Source organism: Lepidochelys olivacea (assembly GCF_965140295.1).
Source record: "Lepidochelys olivacea isolate rLepOli2 genome assembly, chromosome: 1".
Classification (NCBI taxonomy): Eukaryota; Metazoa; Chordata; order Testudines; family Cheloniidae; genus Lepidochelys; species Lepidochelys olivacea.
In genome coordinates, this window is record NC_140411.1 from 332,756,364 (window position 1) to 332,784,200 (window position 27,837).

Below are 27,837 nucleotides of genomic sequence, written 5' to 3' on the forward strand. Positions count from 1 at the left end.
ACACATGTGAACTTGGTCATTTGTTGGCATCCATTGAAAGTCCAAATAATACTACAGATGACAATTTTTTGCTCTTCTGCATGTGTGTTTTTCTATTGGCAATCAGTGTGAACTGCTGTTTAGCCAGCGGTTAATAAATGTACCAGCTTTCAGCATCTGGAGGGATATTAGTCCAAAACAAATTGAACACTTCACATATTGTTTAGCTCTGGTGTGGTCATTTGATTCCTGAGAAATGAACACATTCTGCATGTGCAGGTCAAACGCTTCACCCTAAGAACTGCAATATCGAGAAAGCAAACACCAGCTGCACAGGGCTTTAGCCAGTAGAAAGGAGGGGGAAAAAATAGAAAGTTGTATTTGCAGTTGCATTAGCACTTAGCAATGCAAATTTCTTTTAAAATGTCAGACCAGAACTGGCCTGCAGGATTAGCAAACTCAGGTCTTAAAGGTGAAACATGGCCTGACTGTGAACTTTGGCTTGGAACTGCAGCTCGGTTTGCTTACCATGCTTTCCCAAGCAGACGATAAATCTGTCCTTCTTGGGTGTTTTGATTTAACGGAATGGCTCGTGCGATTCTTTCAACAAATGAAATCATGCCCTAGACCAGGAGATTCTATCACAGAGAAAGGAGCCTGCTTTTGTGCTGTCTAGTTCATGATGGGGCTCGGTGTGCTGAAATGCTGCCTGCCCAAGCAGATACAGTCAGCTATTTGATTGGAATTGCAGATTCAGTTACAGAAAAAGACATTACCTAGTCTCCTTCTGAATTATTTAATGCAATCCCCTGGGGCTGCAACAATTTCCATATTGAAGTGTGTGATCCAGATATGGCTGTAATGAGTGGAGATGAGACAATCTCTCTGAAAGCTGCTACATGGAGGCTTGAGGCCAAGGGAGGTTTTCTGTGAGTGAATTAAACAGTCTTAAAAGCTATGTGGATCAATTGGGATGCCAGGGTTAAACAAGAAGTCTTGGCAAAATGAATCAGTGAGGCGAGAGAGATGATGCTACGGTTGCTCATTTCCTGCATGTACAGAGTAGATGTGGACAGACAGACCGATGGTGAGAGTTGCAGTGAGATGAAGGAGTAAAGGAGGGCGGCTCTATCACAGCTTATCTAAGTGGCCAAAAGAGGCAGCATGGCTCAGTGGGTAAGGTACTAGACAATGAAACAGGTGATTTGGATTTTAGTCCCAGCTCTGCCACTGAGCTGCTGTGTGTGACCTTAGACATGTTGATTTAGAATATAAGCTCTTGGAGTTGGGACTGTCTCTTGTTAGCATTTGTACAGTGCCTGGATCAGAGGGGTTCTGATCCTGGTTAATAATAACAATAATTAATAAAAGGCTCAAAGTAGGTAAGGTCCTGCAAAAGGCTCCAGTAAATTACATCTCATGTAAACCTGAGAAGTGGGAGGGAACCCAAGGAAGGAATTTTGACCTTCACTGTGTTGTTCCTGAGGCAGCAGAATTATACTCTGCCCCTTGAACAGAATTAGACCTGAGTCTCAATCAAGCCCTTACTCCAAAAGCACTGCATACCTGTGGATTAGGATACTTGTTCACCATCACCTTTGCTCAGGAAGGGTGGCAGAAGCAGGTCTTAAAAATAAGGTAGTGATTTCTAAATTTCACACGACAGTTTCCTTGTTGCAATAACCATGTGTGTCCCCAAAGACATATTGTTTTTCTTAGATGGCTATAAACAGCTGCATCAATATTTACCTTCACAGAAATTGTTTGATCTGCATCAGTTCCCTTCTTTTCTTGAGCATTGCCGGGCTGACATCTGGGAAGAACATGATTTTGGTTGCTTAGAATTCCACACCTGGTATTTTTGTTTTGTTATTTTACTGTTAGAATGATTGCTATTGTTATTTTGGTGAGCTGCATCCAGGATTCCGTTTCTGGTGCTTGACAAGGATTGTGTGGAGGTTGGCATGCTGCTGGCAGTGTGTTTTGTTGCAGAAGGTCCATGAAGATGCTCACCAGGTTTAATCTCAAAATAGAGTATCAACAAGTGTTTCTACAAAGGCACTCAGATGATGACCCATCTATATATGCAGACCCAACAATTATATGATTGTATCTCTTTCTCATGCTGTTCCAAATGTCTTTCTACATTTGTGAAATTATAAGTAGGCATACTTTTTAGGGTGGGGGGAGAAGCTGGATATATTGGAGGTTATAGATCCCCTGAGACTTGCTTTTTCATTTCAGTTCTTACAACTTTGGTGTCCTATGTAGTTGTCAGAGTAAGAAAGTGTGAAATGTGGGACAATATACACTCTGGTTTATTTTGAATTGCACCTAATCGTCTGACCAACTACACAATAAACCCAACCCCCTCTCAATAGACTCTGCAGCTCCTTGATATCATTCTTTGCACTTGTTTCTTTGGTGTAAACTCAGTCATGGTCAAATTGTGTGGAAGACGTACTAATCAAAGTGGGTAACAAAGAGGACCAGAGAACCAAACTGCAAAATAATCTAGAGAGATTAGAATGGCAAGGACTGCTGACAACAGAGAAATGTGAAGATTGAGGTAATGATGCAAATATTATTAAGGCAAATCTTATTAATGCAAATAAGAAATGATGCAATGGCCTACACTGAAGCAGAGGAAATAAATAGCACAGATTCAAAATAGAGATATATAGCCACTCAGCCATACCCATTCCAGTGCAGTGAGGTTTTTCTCATCTTGATCCGTAACAGTGTCTTTTTAATGCAGCCAAGCATTATTAGTAGCATCAGGGAAGGTTTCATAGATTCATAGATTCATAGATATTTAGGTCAGAAGGGACCATTATGATCATCTAGTCCGACCTCCCGCACAACGCAGGCCACAGAATTTCACCCACCACACCTAAAAAAGACCTCACACCTATATCTGTGCTATTGAAGTCCCCAAATTGTAGTTTGAAGACCTCAAGGAGCAGAGAATCCTCCAGCAAGTGACCCGTGCCCCATGCTACAGAGGAAGGCGAAAAACCTCCAGGGCCTTCCAATCTGCCCTGGAGGAAAATTCCTTCCCGACCCCAAATATGGCGATCAGCTAAACCCTGAGCATATGGGCAAGATTCATCAGCCAGATACTACAGAAAATTCTTTCCCGGGTAACTTGGATCTTACCCCATCTAAAAACCCATCACAGGCCATTGGGCCTATTTACCATGAATATTTAATTACCAAAACCATGTTATCCCATCATACCATCTCCTCCATAAACTTATCGAGTTTAATCTTAAAGCAAGATAGATCTTCTGCCCCCACTACTTCCCTCGGAAGGCTATTCCAAAACTTCACTCCTCTGATGGTTAGAAACCTTCGTCTAATTTCTAATCTAAATTTCCTAGTGGCCAGTTTATATCCATTTGTTCTTGTGTCCACATTGGTATTGAGTTTAAATAATTCCTCTCCCTCTCTGGTATTTATCCCTCTGATATATTTATAGAGAGCAATCATATCTCCCCTCAACCTTCTTTTAGTTAGGCTAAACAAGCCAAGCTCCCTGAGTCTCCTTTCATAAGACAAATTTTCCATTCCTCGGATCATCCTAGTAGCCCTTCTCTGTACCTGTTCCAGTTTGAATTCATCCTTCTTAAACATGGGAGACCAGAACTGCACACAGTATTCCAGGTGAGGTCTCACCAGTGCCTTATATAACGGTACTAAAACCTCCTTATCCCTACTGGAAATACCTCTCCTGATGCATCCCAAGACGACATTAGCTTTTTTCACAGCCATATCACATTGGCAGCTCATAGTCAACCTATGATCAACCAATACTCCAAGGTCCTTTTCCTCCTCCGTTACTTCTAGTTGATGCGTCCCTAGCTTATAACTAAAATTCTTGTTATTAATCCCTAAATGCATGACCTTACACTTCTCACTATTAAATTTCATCCTATTCCTATTACTCCAGTTTACAAGGTCATCCAGATCCTCCTGTAGGGTATCCCTGTCCTTCTCTAAATTAGCAATACCTCCCAGCTTTGTATCATCTGCAAACTTTATTAGCACACTCCCACTTTTTGTGCCCAGGTCAGTAATAAAAAGATTAAATAAGATTGGTCCCAAAACTGATCCTTGAGGAACTCCACTGGTAACCTCCCTCCAACTTGACAGTTCACCTTTCAGTAGAACCCGTTGTAGTCTCCCCTTTAACCAATTCCCTATCCACCTTTCAATTTTCCTATTGATGCCCATCTTATCCAATTTAACTAATAATTCCCCATGTGGCACAGTATCAAACGCCTTACTAAAATCTAAATAAATTAGATCCACTGCGTTTCCTTTATCTAAAAAATCTGTTACTCTCTCAAAGAAGGAAATCAGGTTGGTTTGGTACGATCTACCTTTTGTAAAACCATGTTGTATTTTGTCCCATTTACCATTGACTTCAATGTCCTTAACTACCTTCTCCTTCAAAATTTTTTCCAAGACCTTGCATACTACAGATGTCAAACTAACAGGCCTATAATTACTTGGATCACTTTTTTTCCCTTTCTTAAAAATAGGAACTATGTTAGCAATTCTCCAATCATATGGTACAACCCCTGAATTTACAGATTCATTAAAAATTCTTGCTAATGGGCTTGCAATTTCTTGTGCCAATTCTTTTAATATTCTTGGATGAAGATTATCTGGGCCCCCCGATTTAGCCCCATTAAGCTGTTTGAGTTTCGCTTCTACCTCAGATATGGTGATGTCTACCTCCATATCCTCATTCCCATTTATCATGCTACCATTATCCCTAAGATCCTCTTTAGTCTTATTAAAGACTGAGGCAAAGTATTTGTTTAGATATTGGGCCATGCCTAGATTATCCTTGACCTCCACTCCATCCTCAGTTTTTAGCGGTCCCACTTCTTCTTTCTTTGTTTTCTTCCTATTTATATGACTATAGAACCTTTTACTATTGGTTTTAATTCCCTTTGCAAGGTCCAACTCTACTTGACTTTTAGCCTGTCTCACTTTATCCCTACATATTCTGACCTCAATAAGGTAGCTTTCCTTACTGATCCCTCCCTTCTTCCACTCCCTATATGCTTTCTGCTTTTTCTTAATTACCTCTCTAAGATGCTTGCTCATCCAGCTTGGTCTACAACTCCTGCCTATGAATTTTTTCCCCTTTCTTGGGATGCAGGCTTCCGATAGCTTCTGCAGCTTTAATTTAAAATAATCCCAGGCCTCCTCTACCTTTAAACCCATAAATTCTTCAGTCCAATCCACTTCCCTAACTAATTTCCTTAATTTTTGAAAGTCAGCCCTTTTGAAATCAAAAACCCTAGTTGCAGATTTATTTTTGTTAATCCTTCCATTCAGTTTGAACTGAATTAGCTCATGATCACTTGAGCCAAGATTATCCCCTACAACCATTTCCTCTATGAGATCCTCATTACTCGCCAAGACCAAATCTAAAATGGCATCCCCTCTAGTCGGTTCAGCAACTACTTGTTGAAGGAATCCATCAGCTATCGCATCTAGGAAAATCTGAGCCCTATTATTATTACTAGCACTCATCCTCCAGTCTATATCTGGGAAGTTAAAGTCTCCCATGATCACACAGTTTCCATTAGTATTTACTTTATTAAAAACATTAAAAAGGGCTCTATCCATATCCAAATTAGATCCCGGCGGTCTATAGCACACCCCAAGCACTATCCCAGGGGAGGCTCTAATAGTTTTCTTCCCCAATTTAATTATTGCCCAGACAGACTCAGTCATATCCATTTCATCGCTTCTTATTTCTTTACATTCTATCTCATCATTGATATACAGTGCTACTCCACCACCTTTACCTTTTTTTCGGTCTTTCCTAAACAGCACATACCCCTCAATACCTGTAGCCCAGTCATGACTACCATTCCACCAGGTCTCTGTTATACCTATAATATCTGGTTTCACTTCCTGCACCAGTAACTCCAGTTCCTCCATTTTGTTACCCAGGCTCCTTGCATTAGTGTACAAACATCTTAATTTTTGCTGTTTGGCCTCACTCACATTCTGTACCCTATTAGGCACGGTTATTTTACTACCAGTATAACCTATTAGACTTGTATCTACACTGCCCTTCCTCCTACCTACAGCTGTATCCACTCTTACTTCATTTTCTTTCCACTCTATGCTAAATTCTGGCGTGGAGATTACCTGGACATCTCCCAACCATCTCCCCCAAATTCCTAGTTTAAAGCTCTCTTAATCAGTTGTGCCAGCCTCCATCCTAGAAGTCTATTTCCTTCCCTACTCAGATGAAGTCCATCCCGAGAGAACTGTCCTCTATCCATGAATGCCTCCCAATGGCCATACATCCCAAAGCCCTCCTTATAGCACCACTGCCTAAGCCATCTATTGATAGTCATAATCTTGTCACACCTTTGTTGCCCTTCTCTAGGAACAGGCAGAATCCCACTAAAGATCACCTGAGCCTCAATTTCCTTAAGCGTCCTCCCCAGCCTAACATAGTCTCCCTTAATACTTTCCAGTGAGAATCTAGCCGTATCATTTGTTCCCACATGAAGGATAATTAGGGGATTCTTTCCCGCTCCCTTTAGAATCCTTTTTAACCTCAGGTCTACATCCCGTATCTTAGCACCTGGAAGACAGCACACCCTCCTATTTTCTGGATCAGCTCTGGTTGTGGTGTGGGAATGGGATGCAGATGTGCTTCACCAAGTTAAGTTTTCTACCTTAAGAAATGATGCAGAGTCCTGTAAGAGAGTGACTCACTGCCAGAGTACCTCCTTGTGGCCAGGTGTAACATCACAGGGCCTTACCTTCCATTGCCTCTGCCCAAGGACCATTTGGGTCCACTGTGGTCAGGCCAGGCCACATGTTGTCCCACCCCTTCCGTGGTGGACAAAGAGGCCAACAAACAATAGTCCACCAGCTTCTCACTGAGCCTTCAGCCCAACTCAGTCATCCGTATCCCTTGTAACAGAGGGGTTTCTATGCCATGTTTCTTGGTGGGCCTGTAGGGGAACCGAGGCCTTCTGTATATTTTGGGTTCCAGCCCAGGGACCATGCCATAAGCAGTCAAAGTCCATCTACTTAGACTGCTTGCTTCCTCCTGGGACTACTTCCTACCCCAGCCGATCTTTAGGCATTTCCCACAGCCTCTTTCCAGGCTTACTGTGAATCTGCATCTCTCTCTGCCCACTGCAGAGAGCTTCCTAGACCTTTCTGCCATCCAGCTGGTTCTGCCACAGGTGAGTTGGCTCAGTTCCCCTTGCAGGTCACTCCCTGACCCTGAAGGTCTGTCTGACAGAGTGGAGAACTCACTCCCCCCAGCTACTCTTCACAACTGCTTCAAACTCCCTGTTTCGGCCACCTTTTTCTCCAGGAGGCTCTGACAGGCAGCCATCTCCCTGCAGACCAACAGGCAAGGTGCTGCAAATTAAATTATACTCTAGTTCCACTTCAAACCTGGCTTCCCTTACGGAGTCTCTGTCTGCCAGCAAGCCAGCTCAGCTCAGGCATCTGTCCCTGCATGAGAGCCAGAGGAGCTGCTCTCCTTTCTGAATTCATCTCTTTTATCTCCTCCTTCCAAGCTTGACACCTACAGCACGTGCAGCAGGCAGGGCTGACTGGGGCCCCGGTGTGCCTTTTTGCACAGTGTGGGGTTGTACAGTTACAACGAAGTTTGAGAATGCTGCTCTCTGACCAATACTAAGGAGAGTGTGAGCCACACAGTTACATTAACATACCAACACATAAGTGTGCTGTAGCACTATCTAGCTAACTTCTTGGGTAACTCTCATGAGCAAATGAGAGCAGAATGCTCCGTAAGAGAAAAATCTGGACACGAACTCTTCACCAAACTAGCAAAACTGTCTTTATAAGACAGAACTTTTGCTAATGTATAAGGGGAAGGATGGGTGCTAGAAACCATTTATTTTGAAATTCAAGTATTTTTGGAACGTGAAGAACAGAAGTTTGAGCCCTTTCTAATGGCTACCACTCCAGTAAAACATGCCAGAGGAAGACAGAATTACATGTATTTTAATTACTATTCTGTTGTATAATTGTGTAATTATGTCATGGAGTTAGCAGAGTTGGTTCTAATTGTGCCCTCTGAACCTCCCTCGATAATTCAGTGTGCAAAAATGTAACATTTTGCAACATGCTCTAGTTGTTTTGTTTGTGACATATGATTAGTGTCACCTAAAACAATTTGAATTTTGCTTCTTTATTTTGAGATCTTAGAAACGTAGCAGAAACTGAAAAACAGGCACTTTAAAGAGAGCTGTTCAGTAGCCATTTGCAATCGCATGAATTTGCATAGAGTGGGCACAAAAATAACAGTACCCAGGTCTTATATACCACATTTCATCAGTAGATCTCAAAGGGCTTTACAGAGGAGGTCAGTACAATCATCTCTATTTTACAGAGGGGGCAGCTGAGGCATATAGTGGGGAAGTAACTTGCCCAAGATCACCTGAGTCCCAGCCCAGTGCTCTATTCACTAAATGCATCAAGTTCCAGGTGCGGGGAGGAGCTGCAGGATTTCAGAGCTAGAAGACCCTAGACATAGAGGACATGTTGACACTGCAGCTGGGAGCATGCCTCCCAGTCCGGATAGACAGCTTTGCTCAAGCTAACATTCGCAGTGTGGATGTTACAGCATGGGTGGCTGGCCACCCAAGTACAGCTACCTGACCCCTTAGGTCTGTACTCGGGTGGCTAGCTCATGCTGCAGCATCCAGACCCCTATTTTTAGTGTGCTACCTCGAGCAGAGCTAGTGGGTGTCTGTCTACCTGAGCTGGGTGGCACACTCCCCGCTGCAGTGTAGACATAGCCAGAGAGACTGAGACTGCGCACACTTTTCAAAAGGCGAACCCCCGCAGCCCTGGCTCAGTGTTTATGTGCACCATCTATTTACTTCAGTGGGACTCTTGACTAAGACCTGCAGAATGTGCCCAAGAAGCTGAGAAATGGAATATACGGTAGAACCTCAAAGGGACACACACACACACAACCTTACTCCTGCACGGCTTTAGCCTTGGGGCTTAGGGCTTCAGCTGAGGGGTGGGGGTTAGGGCTGAAGCTGCAGAGTGTGTGTGTGGGGAGGTGGGGTCAGGGCTCCGGGCAGGGGTTGGGGTTAGGGCTTCTAGCCTTCTGGAGCACTGGGGCTCGGAGTTTCAGCCTCTTGGTTTTGGTCCCAGCTTTAGCCCCATGGTGGGGGGTGCCGGGGCTCTGGGCTGAGGTCCGTAATGTCTTGTACAAAGTCATGGACATTTCAGAGTTACGGACAACCTCCATTCCTGAGGTGTCTGTAACTCTGAGGTTATACTGTATTGGACAATATTGCATTCCAATTTGTCTGCAGAGAAATAAGAGTTGATTCTTTCCTGAGCGGCAGAGACTGGAACTGCGCACATCGCCCAAGGGAGTTTATGACATCTGCACAAGAACTGGGCTATTCTAAGTGAAACTCTCTTCAACTGGAGCTCTGTACCTTTCATGTTTCCCTCACCCCCAGCTTTTTCCAGTTACTCAATTTTGGATGGAAGCCGCAGCCTTTGTTATGGACATTTGCTTTCATCAGCAAAGGATATGTGTGTGCAGCATCAAAACATCTTAGAGCTAAGAAGGTCACAATAAAAAATTGTTTGTTAGTCATGGCTGTCCCAGTTGTCACGGTGAGTATCAGGTGTATCCTGATTTAGATTGCTGCTTGTGATCTGAGATTGTCCCCCTGCAGAAATGGTGGTTTGGTTTGGTAAAGGAACTTAAAATAACAGGCCAGATTTAGTGGTGCACCGTGATTGCTTTGCCCCACTCTCCTGATGAAAAGCAGCTGTGAAACTGACTTAACCATCCAGTTAAACTGTTTATGGCTGGAGTGTACCATGAAAGAGGCCAAGTTCTCCAGTCTGAGTGTAGCTGTCTGAAAGGAGCAGCACTTTCACCCTTCCTTCAAGTAGTGAATTTCTGAGGCTTCAGAGTAACAACATCTCTTTGCCCACAACAAGGAAGATGGAAACTGTTCTGAGTGGGTGAATTCAGCACCTGACCTGGTATGGCCCCCTCTGCCATGATCAGTTGTGCCTTCCCCAGGCCATAATCATTCAGTCAACAGCAGTTACTGCAGAGGGTTCCCTCAGAATGACATTTATTCTTGGCATCCAAACCTGAATGTTCTCTGTGCAAAATGACTTGTACAATTTCCAAGATTACTGCTGGCTGACTTCAAAATTGGCTGGAGGGATGCAGGGGGGAATTTCTGTTCAGCTTATAAGGCTTTTGCCTTCATGTTGTAAGCTCCTTCCAAAATAACGGCTTGCCTTCTTGACAGGAAAAGAATAAACTAGCTGGGCAAATTTTTCTTTGTTAATCTCTCACTGCACTCCAGCAACACCGGGAAATGAACTGTCTCTCATTTCAGTTAGGGCCCCTGCACCGTAATATGTACTGCACCATAACGGCACTGATGGCAGGAACCAAGTATCGTGCTTCATGATGTCAGCAGGTCACCAAATGGTGTCAAGGCATATTGCCTCTATCTATACTATTGCATAATCGGCCAGGTGCATTCTGAACGAAAGCACCAGATGCTGCCAGAGGCAGGGCTTGATGGGTCAGGTATGGGTAAATCTCATGTGTCTGGATTCCCTGGAAAAGGCTTCTTTGCTGCCCCTGGAAGACTCAGGATGTGGAGGAGGCCGCTGTTCCTTATTGCTAGGGCCATGTGACTGTCTATACACACAGCACTGCTGTGGCGGAGCTACAGAGCGTGTGGTGAAGACGCTCTATGCCAATGGGAGAGAGCTTTCCCGTCGGCATAAAAAACCCACCTCCACAAACGGCAGAAGCTGTGTTGGCGGGAGAAGCCCTCCGGCTGACATAGCGCGGTGCACATTAGCACTTATTTCGGTGTAACTTACGCTGCTCGGGGGGGTGGTTTATTCACATCCCTGAGCAACATAAATTACACTGGCAGAAACTGTAGTTTGACATAGGCTAGGTATAGAAGTGAGGTAAGAGAGAGCCCCTGCCTGGGTCATTTGGTGACAGACATGGTCTAGGTATTCGGGGCAGCAGTTTGCATGGGCTCCATAGTTTCAGTTAATCAGGCTAGCGATATATAAAGATCTGAATTTTGTGATATTTTTCTGAGAAGAACCCCAAACCGATCGAGCGATTGCTCTAGTTAATAGATGCATTCTGAGTGATGTCATTTATTTTTAAAATAAACAAATCAAATCTCATCTAGTTACACTGCCCACTACCTCATCTTGTGCTATCAAAGAGCCTGAAGATCAAAATCCATATTACTGTGTTTTGAGCTTTCTTCAGAAAACTTATATGAGGTATGGAATAGGGCATATGCTGCCATTGTCAGATGAGACAATACATTCAGGCACTATTGTTGTTCTGAGGAAAACAAAACTGAAATATGGAGCAATATGTTTTTTTTAATCAGGGAGGTTTGAGAATGAAGTCAAGTAAATAACAAGGGCTTGAAATTTAATCACAGACCTGCATGTATTGAATGGTTCCATGATCCTTAAAAGTGGTTCCTTTACTTATTTTGTTTTGGTTTTTTTAACCAAACATTAAAGCAGCAAGCTCAGCAAGCACAAAATGCTGTCCCAGAAGTGTAGCATCTGCTCAAGATCAGAACAGACAGTACATCTGAGAGTGGCGTGGCATAATAGACAGAACTTTGGACTGAGACCCTGGTTCTGTTCTTTGGTTTCCCAATCTGTAAGAGGTTAGATATATACCGACCTCCTTCGTAAACTGTTTTGAGATCTACTCTTGCTGGGTATTATCTTTATTATAACTGGTTTTTATAATCAAAGCAAATTAGAACAGCAGGGACTTGGAGAGACTGGCTGAAGAAGGGGAAGGGATTAAAGAGGCTACAAGAAGAAAAGCCTGGGGAAGAGATGGCTGGAAGAATTTACAACAAAAACAGAGGGGGACTTCTGAAACAGAGAAAGGGAAAGGACTTGATCCAACTTCCATTGTAGGCAGTGAAAAGACTGATTTATTTCACTGAGATTTGGAATGGGGCCCAAAGAGGACGGTGAGGAGAAAGAGAATCTTCAAAGACCAACACTCCTTCCCATATAAAACAAATACAGTATTCAGTAATAAATGCCAGTTTATATAGTGTTTGAGCTCTTGCTATGGAATATTCTATTATACTGCTCGCTCTGTCTCCTTCCATCGTCCTATTCCTGTCTGTCTGCCACTTTGATTAAACCCTTAAATAGTACTGCAATATTACTGCTCCAAACACCACATAAATAGTAACCTTTTAGGCAGATACTCTAGATTGCTGTAATGCTATTTCTATTAAGGCTGGATTAGATATAGAGGGTGAAATGATGTCCTGGAAGGAGAAGAACAGAAACATGACCTTGGAAGCAAATAGAGACCCTGTGTCTCTGTGGGACCTTTGAACGGGAGAGAGAAAAAGAACAGATACTAGGAAGAAAAGCACTGCAAAATAGCTGAGTGGTCGAACCTCAGGAGGCCCATCTGGCCAAGAGAATTGTGAACCTGAGATTAAATAAACATATTATTTACTCTCTCCCCATCTACAAGTTGTTATATCAGTTGTTTAGTCAGAAAACAGTCTTTTTTGTTGTTGACTCTGGTAAGTCATTTCTTGTGACTTTTGTTGAATGTAAATGTCTTTTATTTCTTTTTGAAACATTCTAGGGTACTTTAAGATGTAGCGTGTTTTAAAATACCCTTGAATGCAAAACTCAGCAAACATTCTTGATCATGTCTGAGCCTGGCATGCAAATAAAATCTAATGAAGATGATGGTGTCCTCAAAGTACGTGAAATCTTGCTTGCTCTGCAGAGCTATATATTGAATCCAGTGGTGAATCCTGGGCTACAGAACAGTCTATCACTGTAATGCAATTACTTAGTGACTTCTGAACCAGCTGGGTTGAATTTGCTTCTTGGAATATTCACAGCTCCAAAGCATTCTTAAATCTCAGTCTTTAGATAAGACATATTAAATTATAGCACAGTTTTGATATCTTGTATTGCACTGGAAGGGCTAATAATAGAAGAGCGTTCCTCATCTTGAGAAATTCACCAACTTCTACATGGTATAGAAAAAGTCAAACTAGATACACAGCTGACTGGAGGAAATGGGTGTTAGCAGCCCAATTACTTGGCTGTTTGAAATGCAGTGCTTCCATTGAAGTTAATGGGCATTCTGCCCACAGAGCTGTTGAAGGTTTGTGACTTGGAGGACTGATTCTGCTCCCTTTGAAACAGTAGAAGGAGTCCCAGTGACATGATAAGAAGTTGGATCAGATCCTGTATGAATTAGGCCGTGAAATCTGAAAGGGGAAAATGGTTTGTCATTCCACCCCTGTGAAAAGTGCCTGGTAAGGGTGTGTGTAAAGGTTTTAGTTGGCTACTATTCAGTTGGATTCATAGCACACCGAAGAGTCACTTTCATGTTGGGGTTTAAGTAAAGGGCTAGGCGTGCACTCTGGGAGGGGCTGGGGATGGAGGAAGGTCCTTATTTGGCCCTGTAAAAACTGAGCAGAATTGTAGCCTCTGAGTTCAGCTTGCTGGCCACACTGGAAAGGATTATGGTGCACCCCTTAAAAGGGTATGGTGGTTTGTGTGGTTGGCTTGTGCACCAGGCAACTCTAGGGGTCTCCCTCAAGGGCAATGCAGTTGCATGCCCAATGCAGAGTATGGTATGTAGAGCTGTGATGTAATAACTTTATGAATACTGTGTGACCTCGGCATTGAGAGAGACTGTACAGTCACGCTGGGCTTGTGGAATCTTTATTTTATGTTGATATGGCTTTAATTCAATGGGGGCTTTCGCCAGCAAGAAGCCAATAGCTCTCAGGTAAGAAGCACACTCCTGAGAGACAATGGGGAAAGCTATTCACTTGGAGGATCCCCTCCAATGCATTGGCAAGTCTAGGCACTAACAAATCAAAGGGCAATAAACAGCTAAAAAGCGACTTAAGCCCTGTGAAGGTGTTGGGGTGAAGAGCTCAAAAGACTGAGCAGGATTTAAAGACACATTCCCTGAAGAAGCAAGAGTGAATTTTTCTCTCTGATATGCTTTGGTTCTAAATGAAATAGTACTTTGCTTTAACAAGGCTAGTCACTGGGTACAGCTCTCAGAGGGAAGTGCACTGCAGAAGCTGAACCTAAGTCAGACCTGCTAAGATAATCTTTCATGATCACTACCAGGGTACTGCAGCCCAAAGCCTGGTCTGAGAGTGGGAGAATCACATGATTCTATCCCAAAGGGTATGATCGCTCAAGGCATGAGTCCTGGGGGATAGTTGTGGGGTGCACTCAAAGAAACCAGGAGAGGGTGTGTAGTTGTGAATAGGGAATCTCCGTGGAAAGCTTATGCTCAGATAAATTGGTTAGTCTCTAAGGTGCTACAAGTATTCCTTTTCTTTTTGTGAATACAGACTAACACGGCTGTTACTCTGAAACCAGTGGAAATGTTGGCTTTCTACTAGTTTTTGCCATAAAATCTTATGGATCCATGCATTTCACACACTGTCTATACAAGATCATAAACTGGCCAAGGCTCCTCTTTGCACTAACCTGAAGTTGCTTTCCCTTATACGAGGGTGTGACCCTAAGAACCCCTCAATGCTAACTGGCAAAGGGGGACACTGTTCTGTACAGTAACAACTGACAGGCGTGGCCCTAACTAGCACACTGCTTCCTAGTACTTCTCCAAAAAGAATGTGATGTGAGGTCTTCACGACAGGCGGGGTCATACTGGTCATTAATGTTGTTGTGAAATGGATGTACGAATACCATGTCCAAAAGTTATGTGTATACTACAAACATGATCCTAAAAAATCTAAATCAAGGCAGGGTTGACAAACAGGTTTCTGGCAAACAAAGGTTGTGTACTCACCTGCCTGCCTTGGTTCACTTGGAAATTAAGAATTGTAAGCCAACACAATGCAAGGGAATAAGTCCTGTGCTGCAAGGGTATCATCATGACTATGTGGGCAAAGTGGATTTGGGGGGATATAAGGCTATGGCAAAAGGACACCTCTTTATCCTTTACCCGAGGAAGTGCAATGCAATTACATTCATGAAAATGGCATCCAACCCGCCCTGTTTGGAAGCACTGTGAAGGCCATTTATGTGAGATAAGCCGGCTTTTAAACAGATGGTTAGTCTGTTAAAGTTAAGTTTAGTCTCAAGAAGGCTAATTTAGTTGGGGATTGGTCCTGCTTTGAGCAGGGGGTTGGGCTAGATGACCTCCTGAGGTCCCTTCCAACCCTGAGATTCTATGATTCTAAGGCATCTATAATTTTGTTTTATAGGTAACCTTTCTGTCTCCATCATTATCCTTACTCACTAGCTGTTAAATCTTCATCTTTGGTAATAAACTAATGGTTGTTTTCACTATAAATATATGTCGGTGCTGTGATACGTATAGGAGCTGATCCTCAGTGTGGTGTGTACACTGTCCTCTTGGGGACAGCAAACCTGGTGTTTCTGTGAGTAGCCAGTGACAGAGGCTCAGAGTCTGGGGGGCACCTACTGTTAACCTGCAGAGCATAGTGAGAGCTGGCATTGCCCTGAGGAGACTGGGTGGCTGACAGACTGTGGTATCGGGGAGCTGACACCCAGGTAAGCACCAGCCGTGCTCCTTCTAGTTGGAGGCAAGGGGGTAGCAAGGAGACTCACCGTCCTGGGCACCCTGAGAAAGCATCACACCGAGGTTCACATTCCCTCAAACCTGAACTCACCTTCCCTCAAAACTTGGTTGAAGTTTACTCACCATTTATTGTGCCTTTCAACCAACATAGGTTGGTGATTGTGCTCTCATTCTGCCACTGTCGCTCAAGTTCAGTAGTACCTCCCTGACATAAATAGTCTCTTAGACGGTGTCCCAGCTCTTTGCAGCCAAGTAATGTGGAGTAAAACCCCTTCCCTTGCTTCCTTGGCAGCTCCCAAGCGGGAAAGTAGGCTCTGTAGGTCCTCTACTGCTCCCACATCAAGGCAGCAAAGGGTTGGCAGAGGTGTCTGGCCATCACAGCTGAGATAGCACGTGGTGCCATGGAGGAGAAAGTTGTGTGGTATGGGGAGGGGCAATTTACTTCACCCAGCAACAAGGCAGGAGATACGAAGGAATTGTGACTCTGAGTTGTCGTTCTGGCCTTGTGTCCCTCGTTTAGAGCTGCTTGAAAAATGTTATATCATTGGTGCAAAAATTCCAAACAAGAATGTTTCATTTGAAATTTTCCACTGAATTTTTTCAGTTTTTTTCAATGAAACAAAAATGGAGGGGGGAAAAACTATCTCCCCAATTTCACCCCCATTCTAAATCCTTTTAGTTAAAAAATTGGAAATTTTGAAAATTTCAAAACAGAAGTTTCCTGCTAAATTATATTTTCTGTCAGAAACCAATTTGCTGCCAAATTACAGTCTATGAAAAATTTCAGCCTGATCTTCCTTCATGTCATGATGGGGTACAGAGATCCTTCATGATGCTCATTCCTAGAGCTTCAATCTTGCCCTTAGATAAGTTCCAGACTTTTCTAAGGAACCAATAATACTAAACTAAGTGTGAGCAAGGGAGGGCAAAAAAAGACTCATTACAAATCTTTAAACCAGCATGTTTTGCATGGTTTTGTTGCAAAGATGTATGGGACAGCTGTTCTTCTGATGAGTAAGAAAGTTTTTGGTTGTTAGCAATACCTACAGAGGGAAAAGCAAAACAAATTCTGAAGTGGTTTCAACACACTTTATTTTGTTAGGCAAATAATAATTCTAATTAAATAGCACTGTGTTAAACTACGTCTTGTTCTTTCTTTCACAGGATATAACGAATATTCACTGTAATGACAGTTTCATCATGCTAGGAACTATACACATACCTACACTTTTTAAAAAGAGGGTTTTCTGAATGAAACACGTTTATGTACAGTACTGAGGATTCAAAGAACACATTGTTAAATCAGGATTTCAGCAAACTTTACAAACTACACAAAATAAAAACAGCAAAAAAAAAAGTACTTATGGAGTTCTTGACAGAGAACTTATCTTTACATTTGGCAAAGTTATATCTAGAAGATGTTTCTTTAAAAAAAAGAATAAAATTATATACATTATTCAGTAATCCTCAAAATAGGAAGTTATTAAATAGCACAAACAATATTACAATCTTAAATGTCCATGTTACATACAAATGGGGGGGTGGTGTCTACTTTAAAAAGAATAAAATTGTAGTAAGTCTAGCCTGTACATTTAGGGCCAGATCCTCAGCAGGTATAAATCCCTGTAGTTCTATGGACATCAAGGAAGTTACACCTATTTACACCAGCTGAGAATCTGGTCCCTACCTGCACTATACACAGAGGAGACCTGCTAAAGCATGGGAGGCTGGACTAGCTACATATTGACAGAAGTTTGTTATATATACATTTACGTTTTCATGCAGCAGAAAAATGTTAGTTTAAGTGTAATCCCTTAAACAGTCATACCATAAGAATTGTATTTGAAGCAGCTTTAAAAATATTATTTTATAATCATATGAAACTCAGAGCAATGCTGATTGTTTTTAACTGAATCCCATATTGCCAATATTCAGTTATAAACAATGTAACTATCATTTTTGAGGCCTGATGGGGGCCTATTAAGATATCACTGTAGTCAACCACTCAAAGAATAAATTGTATCCTTAAATGCTTATTAAGTGCCATATTTCATCTGGAATCAATTACGAGCCTCACAACAGACATTAATGTTTTACTAACTGTGTCGTGAATCTCCTGGATAACATTGGAAGAGCAAGTGCAGTATACAGAGTATATGAACTAATGTCAGTCTAGGAGGTAGCTTTGTTTTGTGGAGCCCAAAACCATTTTTTGGTTTGTAACTTAAGTATAGAATCTTCAGAAAGTCTCCCATCCTACCAAAAGGATATTTTCTCCACTGCAAGACATTTGGCAAAAACTGATTTTCATTGACTCATTTTTATTTAATCTTTGTAGAATCTACCCTGCCAGCTCTTGAGACCTGATCCAAAGCTCAATTAAATCAATGGGAATCTTCCCATTGGTTCCCATGGGCTTTGGTTCAGGCCACTATACACCAGTGTACATAGTTCACTAATATGCATTTAGGCCTTGATTCAGCAAAGCACTTCAGTACAGGCTCGGATTTAAGCGCATGAGCCATCCCATCCCCCTTTAAGCAAGCACTTCAGCATGTGCTAAACTTGCAATTAATTATGAGTGGTCCCACTGATGACAATGGGACATAAGCCTGTGCTTCAGTGATCTGCTGAAGCAAGGCATATTTCCCAGCTGTTCTGTCACTGAACGGCAATGGTAACATGCCTGACTGATACCATTCGCATCAATCTGAAATCGGAATAATGCAACTGTGACAGATTCTTCATCACACTAGTGTAAATCTCAAGTAATTCTACTCACTTCAGTAGACTTACTCCTGATATACACCAAAGGAAGTGGGATAAGAATCATGCCCCAAAAGCTTTCACTAACTGTTTCAAAATAAAGTTAAAATAATAATGATTAGAATAAGGGGTTCTCAGACTTCATTGCATCATGACCTCCTTCTGACAACAAAAATTACTACATGATCCCAGGAGGAGAGACTGAAGCCTGAGCCTGCCTGAGCCCCACTGCCCCGAGAGGAGGGGCCAAAGCCAAAGCCTGAACCCCACCGCCCCAGGTTGGGTGTGTGTGTGTGTGTAGAGGGGGTGGGCAAAGCTGAAGCCCTAGGCTTCAGTCCCAGGCAGGGGGCCTGTAACCTGAGCCCTGCCACCAGGGCTGAAGCTTCAGGCTTCGGCCCCAGGTGGTGGGGCTTGGGCTTCGACTTTGGCTGCAGCAAGTCTAACTCCAGCCCTGGCGACCCCTTTAAAACAGGGTCGCAACCCACTTTGGGGTCCTGACCCACAGGTTGAGAACCACTGGATATAGATACTTTGTTTGAAGGCATCATTTTATTAGCACTGCTGGCATTTTATTTTGAAAACCACCTCTGGGTTTAGAAGTTATTTTTCCTCAATTCATCATAAAATTATGTTATTTTGTTTGAATATATCTTTAATTAGCTTATTTTGCTGCAGACCATCGTAAAGTGTCATTGCATTACATGTGATATTCTGTGGGGCTATCTGTTGCTAATAACTGTCCTATGTGAGTAGTCTTAGTGGACTCCAGGAAACTTCTCACATATGTAAGGCTAGCAGGATTTGCCCCTGATATTTTGCATTACAGATGGTTGGAAAATGGTGACATTTTTGTACCAAGCTGGATGGATGGACAGAAAGACATTCACCAAGTTTTCAACCAGTTCTATTTGGCATGTTACAAATCATGATTTTCATCAGAGCTGGTGGAGATCTTTTTTTAACAAGAATGTTTTTGCTGAAAAACGGCTTTTGAAAATGAAAATTTCACCAAAAATCTTGTTTTGAAATGTTCCTTTTTTCTTTGGACAAAAATATTTTTTTCAGTTTTCTTTTTTGCCCCTTTCTAAACCATTATCTTGTTTCCCCCTTTTCAGAAACAAATAGCATATGGGTTAATAAAAAAGGAGAAAAGGATGAAAGAAAGGGGGGAAAAATCAAAACTGGTAATTTTTTAAATCAAATATTTTTGGAAAGCAGGTTTCTGAACATTTTTTTAAGTCAGCTCTCTTGGAAAACTTTGAAAAGATACTGCTTTTGAAATTTTCAAAAATGTTCATGATTTTTTCTCCACATCTTTTGACCAGCTCTAACCTTTATCATTTGGGACATCATAAAAGAAATCTGTGGCTCTAGTATTTGAGGAAATGTTGTACTATACATCCACATTCTGCTCACAGGAAGGTAACATTTTCTAAAGTATCTAAGTCACTTAGATGCTTTTGAAAATGTTACCTATAATCAGAGTCCTCATGTTGCTTACAAAGCTATGCAGTGTTATAGGACCAATATGCTACTTGATGTCAATATGAGCAGAGATATGGTAAATTAAATCTCAGAATGTATTACAACTCATATTATGAACAATAATCAGTGTTTCCTGACATATAAAACAATTTTTCCCCTTTTGTTCTACTTTTACCTTACTTTGACCTTCAGTTTTTTTCTGTACTATCCACTTCTACTGTACTTTACCTTTGCCAGCTTCTTAGCTACATGCATTCACATGACTTGTACAGTGAATTAAAACTGTAAACCCAACATTGAACCGTAAACAATTAGAAACTCATAGACTTAAATGCAGTGCAAGAAACCCCTGGGCATCACCCTCATTTGAACAGCCATCTTAACCCAAATTATCTCTCTCTCCTTCTGTTCTGCTCAGTTCCAAAACTGCAAATTAATGTACTTATTTTCTTTCTTTCTCTTCAACTGTAAGTAAATATCAGGATATCAAATGGGTTAAGGTAAATATTTAGTTTTGCTGCTGCGATAGGGACCTATGCAGTGCCAGTGAGCATCTCACAAAGAAAATGCTGGTTTTATATTTTCTTTAATTAAGTTACACTGCATTTTACTGGGAGAAGGATAGTTTCTCAGGCTTGCTTTACTAGTTTTAATTTAATATGCTCTCAACAGACAAACAAGAGCCCCCTGCAGGGAGAACAAACACATCTGAGGCTCCAAATGAAAAAAATTAAGATCCTGGTAATTGATTCCTTCTGTTCCTACTTTTCCTGCTGTTAATCAGGGCCTTTAACTTGCCATAGTCCCCTCTCATCTTCTGAGATTCTTCTCTGCGCTGTCCTTGCTGTCTACTGTCTTTGCAGTATTGGTTAATCATCTGCATTTCTGAATGGCTGAAAGCTCCCATGAAGTCCTTTGGATGGAACTGCAGTGCTCGTACAGAGCTGGCCCAGGTCCAGGGGGACCACTTGTCAGTCATGAAGGCCACCATATCTGAATCTAACACTTTGAAGTTGATCTTTGCTATTGTTTGCTTGAAGCTGTTCTCTGTTGCAATGCAATGGTAGAGTCCTCTGTCAGTATCCTGGACAGAGCGAATCAAGAGTCCTTGCTCAGTCGATATGATCCTTTCATTAAGTTTGACCTACAAGGACGAAAGGCAAAATAAACTTCTTATGGGCCAATTAATTATTCAAGACACATGTAATATCTTTTAGTGACTCTCTTTTCACATACGAGGAGCTTGTTCTGTGGAGAGTTTATCTGAATTTTATCTTTATTATGAGTTTCAACAGTTACTATTAACATTTGAGAAGATCAAGCCAGACAAGGTCCTTGGGAGGAGCCACACAAGGCAGGATTTTCAACCACCTCAAAGAGAGTAGATCCCTGGGGGTAGAGAGACTTTTCTCTGCCGGCATTACAGACCTGGGGAGCCTGCCCACTAACATCAGAGTGTTCTGCTAAATCTGCTGAAAGGAAGATGGAGCCCGTAAGACTGGTGGTTGATGTCTTACTGGACACTGGGTGGCTGTTGGGTAAATGCTTTAATTGGGTATTGGCACCAGAGGGCAATTCTATAAAGAATTATATATCTGGTGAAGATTCTATACAATGGTGTAAAAGTGGCTGTAGGAAGGATGTCATTCTGTTTTCAGTGTTGCAGAGTTTGGGAGAAATTTCCACAGCACACTATTTAATTTTAGTTTCATGCCTATGACAGTCGACGATGGTGTTTTATTAAATATTTTGATGTTGCGGCAACTTACATGGCATGACGCTTTGCAGAAATCTATTTTGAGTAAGTCTATTCTCATGAAATTTCCAGCCCAGTTCCTCAAGCAAAGAGATTTTAGAATTCAGAAAGATTCAGTTTAGTTGAAAAGAAACAACACTTTGATCTTTTCATGGTTCATCCGTTACTAATTCCAGCATGTGTTATTCCAACACAATTACAAAAGAGAAACACAAAAGGGGACTCAGCTATGGTGTATGTTTTTCTTGAGTAAGGAAGAAAGAATTGATTCTATGTTGCTAGCACAAGGTTTGAGCCTTCTCCGAGTATACCTCAGAAACAGCATGTTTTACTCAATAAATGCCTTATTAGTCCTCTCTCTCATTTCACAGGGTGGCCTGACATGAGTTTAACACTTTCCTTTATTTATGTTCTGTCACCTGCACCATGTTACCGTCTTCCTCTTACAACAGAAGTTCCTTTTTTATTCCAAAGAATATCTGCTTCAGATTTGAAATGGAAATGATGTTTCCTTTTTGTATCACTCAAGGAAAGCACTATACTGTACGTTCGAGTGCTGAAACCTGAGAGCCTTGGAGCGTGCAGTAATGGAAAATGTGATTACACCACAGTGGGGAAAATGCTTGTAGCCTTAAGTGGTTTTAGCTCAAGCTAATTTCTTGCTAAGGAAACCTGCCCCATTCCACCCTCGCTCTCCCTTTTATCTTCTCTATTGCACAAAGGTGCTGCTGTGACCAGACCTAATTCCTTGATTTTACACATCTTGTTTCTTTTATTCCTGCTTCCTCAGATCAACAGCATGTTCTGACTGAGCAAATAGTCCCATTACAATCACCTTGTTGTAGAGGAAAGAGTTTCTGCTTAATGTTTTGAATATAGGTGTAGGCTAGAATTTTCTAAGGGAATTAGGTGCCCAACTTCCATTAAAAGTCAGCTGGAGTGAAGTGCCTAATTCTCTTAAGCTCGTTTGAAAATCTCAGCTATAATGTATAATGAGAACTGGCCCTCCTCAAGCTAAAACACTAAAATATGTTCATGCAACTTTCCTAACCTGCTTCATCATAACTAGACTGTCTGAGCCCCCTGACTGAATGCACTTGCCCCCTTCCCCCTTCGATTGATCCGTTCTGCTGAGCTGCATTACTCACCTCTTTCCTTCGGTCATTGTCTTTCTGAAAGAGCCATTTAATGGACGCCTGGGGAGATTTAGGGGTGCACTCAAGAAAGGTGGTGTTGTTTTTCACTCCATACTGAATTACTTCTGCTGCATTTCTGTATGCTAGAAAGCAAAAGGGGGCAGATAAGACTATTGTACTACAGATGCCTGATTCTGACTTGGAAAGCAAACATTTACATGTCAGCAAAACTGGCAACCAAGGCTCCTTAACCTAGCTGAGTCACACCCCGTCTCAGACTCGGTAGACTGAAGACGTCCAGGAATCTGAAATTTGGAGGGGAAATCTATAAAAGAAAAGGAATGAAGTTTGGAGAAACTTCAGGCCAAATCAAACTGCAAATATGTCAGCTCTGGGCACAGATTGTTCTGAGAAATTTGGGCACCTGTTTGTGGGTCACTTAGAAAATCCTGGGTCAAATCCTGCCTTGTGCAGCCTAGGAATAATAAAAGGGCACAGGGAACTTCTTCTACCCAGTGCTCCCAGGTAGCAGTAGGCCAGAGCATCATCCTAGTGCTCTCTGTTGTCCATTAGTGACTGTTAGTAGCAAAAATCCCCAACGTCTGGAGATGGGACACTAGATGGGGAGGGCTCTGAGTTACTACAGAGAATTCTTTCCCAGGTATCTGCCTGGCAGGTCTTGCCCACATGCTCAGGGTGTAATTGATCACCATATTTGGAGTCAGGAAGGAATTTCCTCCCAGGTCAGATTGGCTGAGACTCTGGGGTTTTTTGCCCTCCTCTGCAGCATGGGGCATGGTCACTTACAGGTTTAAACTTGTGTAAATGGTGGATTCTCTGTAACTTAAAGTCTTTAAACCATGATTGGAGGACTTCAGTAACTCAGCCAGAGGTTAGGGGTCTATTTCAGGAGTGGGTAAGGTTCTGCGGCCTGTAATGTGCAGGAGGTCAGACTAGATGATCATGATGGTCCCTTCTGACCTTAAGTCTATGAGTCTAAAGGAGGGTGAGCTATTTAACATGCCTGTCAATGCCCCAGCATCAAAAAAATACAGCCCGCTACCCCAGGGATGTAGTTAGGCCTGTAGCTGTTCCCTGAATGTGCATTTTGAGGTGAGGTGGGGGCTAAAAAGGGCCAAATACAGCTTCTTTTTCAAAACAGCATTAAGATGCTCTTCAGTCACCTTTAGACATCATGTAGTGTCACTCCACCCCCACCCACTTGGTGCAGCTACGTCTATAGGTAGGCCAGGACTTAGCTCTAAACCTAAAGTCCAATGAAAAGCATAGATCAGACAGAGACTGAGACCCGGAGACAGAAGGAGATGATGCCAGTCTTCTCCTTGGACAGGCTTTCAATTGATTTATAACACTCTAGCAATACTTGGGCATATGTTGAGTTTATATCATCACCTAGACTTATTGTGCTACTTCACACTCTTTATGGATGAGTGAATGTCTGTTACCAACAACAAGTGTTTAGTTTTTTATTAGTTTGCTCAAATAATAATATTGGCCAAGGCTTACTTTTTCTAACATTACATGAAATGTAAGTTCTATTTCTGAGTAAACAGTAATGGTTAAAAATAAATACTGTAAATTGAACCACCTAGACATAGATGCCTAAATCAAATAATAGCATCATCATACGGCTGTCACTCTCTTTCCTCATTCTATCCCCCATCTCCTATTTCTGACCCTCAGTCATACAGTCACGTCTAAAATTGGATTCTAAGCTAGTTGGGCAAGGAACCTTAGCTTTCTATTCTTTCTGTAAATTGCCTAGCACACTTTGGATTCTGTAATAACAACAGTAATAATATTGTAAATGTTATGGAAGCAATCCTGAAGTACTTGGCATTCAAAGGTCCTAATTTGGCAATTAGTAGGCCTTTGTGCATGCATGGAGCTTACTGCAGGACTGGGGCCAAAGTGAGTTTTATAGATGTACCTTAGGACTGAGTTATATAGGAATATGAGAGTCTATCTGTCTACGTTTTCTACAGTTTTTACAGTTTTCTATAGCATTGTAGTGTCTAAATGCTTCCATCCTTTCACTAAACTTTTATCTATTGCACATTATTTTTATTTGTTATCTGTGCTCTGAAAGACAGACAGAGAGAGAGAGAGAACAGCCCTAAGAGTTAACAATAATTTGGGTTAAAAGCCTTTACAGAATATATGTAGAGTGGTCATACAAACCTATTGGTGCTCAACGCTATATTTAAATGTAGCACTGTGTTGAAAAATGTTAACGCCTCCCATGTTAAAGAATGTTGAGGCATAAAACATGGCATGCTTTATGCCTTAGTTTCAAAATTGTCTTATGAATTTGCTAATACATTTTGCTCACATCAGTTCTTTTGTCTTTTTGGTGATTGTCCGATGTTTTTTCTTCTCAGTGTATTAGTTTGCTATAAAATGGCTTAAAATATAAATTATATGTTGAAAGAGTCTAAATTACGGTTTCTTTATTACCTTTTATTACACTGGAAAAAGTGGGAGAAGGGCCACCTACCTATACCCTAGCTCTTCTTTTCCCCACTCTCACCAAAACTTCCTTGAAAAGAGAGTGAAACACCCTAATTAATTAAGATTAGTCAATAGTTCAGTGGTTAGAGCACTCATTCAAGTTGTAGGAGACCCATGTTTAAGCCTCTGCTCTATCTAATTCAGAGTAAGGACTTCACCCTGGTTATCTTTACTACCAGGTTAATTGGCTATTTTGGGATATCTCACTCTCTTTTCCTAGAATTTGCATCCTGGACCTGAGAAACCTTCCTGATGAAGTTGCATTGGAACTGGATATGTTTCTATGAAAAGTTTTGTTTTTGACAAATTGACATATCCCATCAAAAGACATCAACTCTACTACTGATGGCACAGTGTGAAATGGATGAGAGTTCAAAACAGGATTAAAATTACAGGTGAAAATGATCTTGATCCCCTAATCTCAATTTGTGTGGATTACAAAGCACAAGACTGTCACAGCCCTTACTCAGCCATGCAGGAGAGGAAGATGGAGTAAGGCACAGGTCCTCAAAGGTATTTAGGCACCTAACTCCCTTTGAAACCAATGAGAGTTAGTCATCTTGGGGGAGGGGAGGAATAGCTCAGTGGTTTGAGCATTAGCCTGCTAAACCCAGGGTTGTGAGTTTAATGCTTGAGTGGGCCATTTAGGGGTCTGGGGCAAAAAAAATGGGGATTGGTCCTGCTTTGAGTAGGGGGTAGGACTAGATGATCTCCTGAGGTCACTTCCAACTCTGATATTCTATGATCTTTTGATGACCTGGGCCTAAATTACAGGTATCACCCTGTTTGGCCTTGCTTGGAATTGGGAGTGGAAGGCGCCTTAGTTCCACTGCCACAACTCATTGGGCAGTGTAGATGATCCGGTGCACATCAGGGTGTAAAATGCTTCATGAAAAGGAATGGAATAATTTACTCATCCCTCAGTGCAAAGGGGGAAAGAGGAAGACTTATGACTCAGAGTGGTGTCCAAGTCACAGTGCGCCCTGGGGCTATTCTGGGGTACGTGTGGGGGGTGCAGTTTACACACCACCCCTTGCTCAGGGCTATGCCCAAAAGCATAATCTAGCTCCCAACAACTTTACAGTTCAGTATAATTATCAGGTGCAAGATTGGAACAGATGGGTTTAAAGGACATGGGCAGTAGTGTGTGGGGAATAGAATAGACCGTCATTTCCCTATAGCTGACTCAAGTCAGCGCTACGGGACTCTCACTTTATAATATCTCATGCTGTTTTATCATACAAAGGCAACATTTCATGTAAAATGCAAGGAAAGGATGTTAAGGAAAAAAAACCTATCTCAGGTTTGGAAAATGACTGTGCTTTTTTGCTGCTTTACCAGTAAACCACATGGCTGACGTGAAGGATGAGTCACATGAAGGAAAGTTCAAGTGCTCGTTAACAGTATGATCATCTTTCCGTTACAGTACCTTTCAGGTTAAATCCTCGGCACTGAGTCATAGGATTTCCATGTCTCACATCTTGTCTACGACTCCGCCTGTAATATTTGGGAAGTACAAACTATGACTAAAATAGCCACACTGTAAAACAGACTATTCACCAAATTATATATTAGTATCAGTGGTCATGACTTACTGTAAACAATTCCATGTTTTGCGACTGGCATGCATATAAGGTTCAGATCTTGGTCCTATTTAAACCAATGGAAGTTTTCCCACTGAAATCAATGGGATCAGAGCTGGGTGCTAAGATTGACCCTATTCATGAAAATGGCAGACTCTTCTGAGTCTAACTCAAAGAAGATGAGTTGCATTTAGGTTTCTGAGAAAGGTTTCAACTGGTTTGCATTGTATCCAAACTGGTTCATCCATTCTTCACTATCAAGCAGTATGTCCTTCCAACAGTCTCTATTGTACAGTGGAGCAACATAATCTTGTAGGCTCAATGACTGCTCCGCATCAATTACTCACTATTTGACTTTAGATAGGTTACTTAGGCCAGTGGGAACACTGGCCTAAGTAGTCTGATTACCAGAGGTACTGAACACCCACGCCTGTCATTAGTTCTCATTGGCTGAGTTGAGGTTGCTCTGCATCTCAGAAAATCACACTACTTATTTTGGTGCCTAACTATGGATTTACCTGTCCTACTCTAGGCAATTGGTATGGAAATGTGTGCCAGAATCTCTCTGTCTTATAGGATGAGTAATAGTGCTCTGCCTCAAGGGGATATTGTGAATTTTAAGTCATTAATGTTTGTGAAGTGATTTGGGATCATCAGGTGGTCATGCTTTATCCTATTATAACTATTTTTCTCCACATGAATTCATGCCTCTAAGCCCAACACAAAATTTGGTGGATATCTCTCTGCCTGACTTTAGAATTTGCAACACAACCTGAAACCAGGCCAGTGTTATGTGGCTTAGGATTTCCTTTACATTTAATACTCAATATTCAAAATGCTGCAGCACTGTCACATGGCCTAAAGATCTGCAGATGAGAGAGAAAACAGTGAACATCAGAGTAGGAAAATATCTAGGTAAACCATAAT

General features: G+C 41.9%; 1 protein-coding gene across 2 annotated transcripts in view; it reads right to left on the bottom strand.

The window, feature by feature from the left end:
* Positions 1–16,727: 16,727 nt before the first annotated feature.
* Positions 16,728–27,837, bottom strand: part of SEMA3C (semaphorin 3C) — a 162,592-nt gene continuing 151,482 nt past the window's right edge. For both annotated transcript variants that reach the window (XM_084629060.1, XM_084629059.1), the window contains 3 exons: positions 26,757–26,824; positions 22,808–22,938; positions 16,728–21,047 (listed from right to left, as the gene is read on the bottom strand). In XM_084629060.1, coding sequence (XP_084485186.1) covers positions 20,634–21,047; positions 22,808–22,938; positions 26,757–26,824 — 613 coding nt within the window. In that variant the 3' untranslated portion in view covers positions 16,728–20,633. The remainder of the gene's footprint in view (positions 21,048–22,807; positions 22,939–26,756; positions 26,825–27,837) is intronic.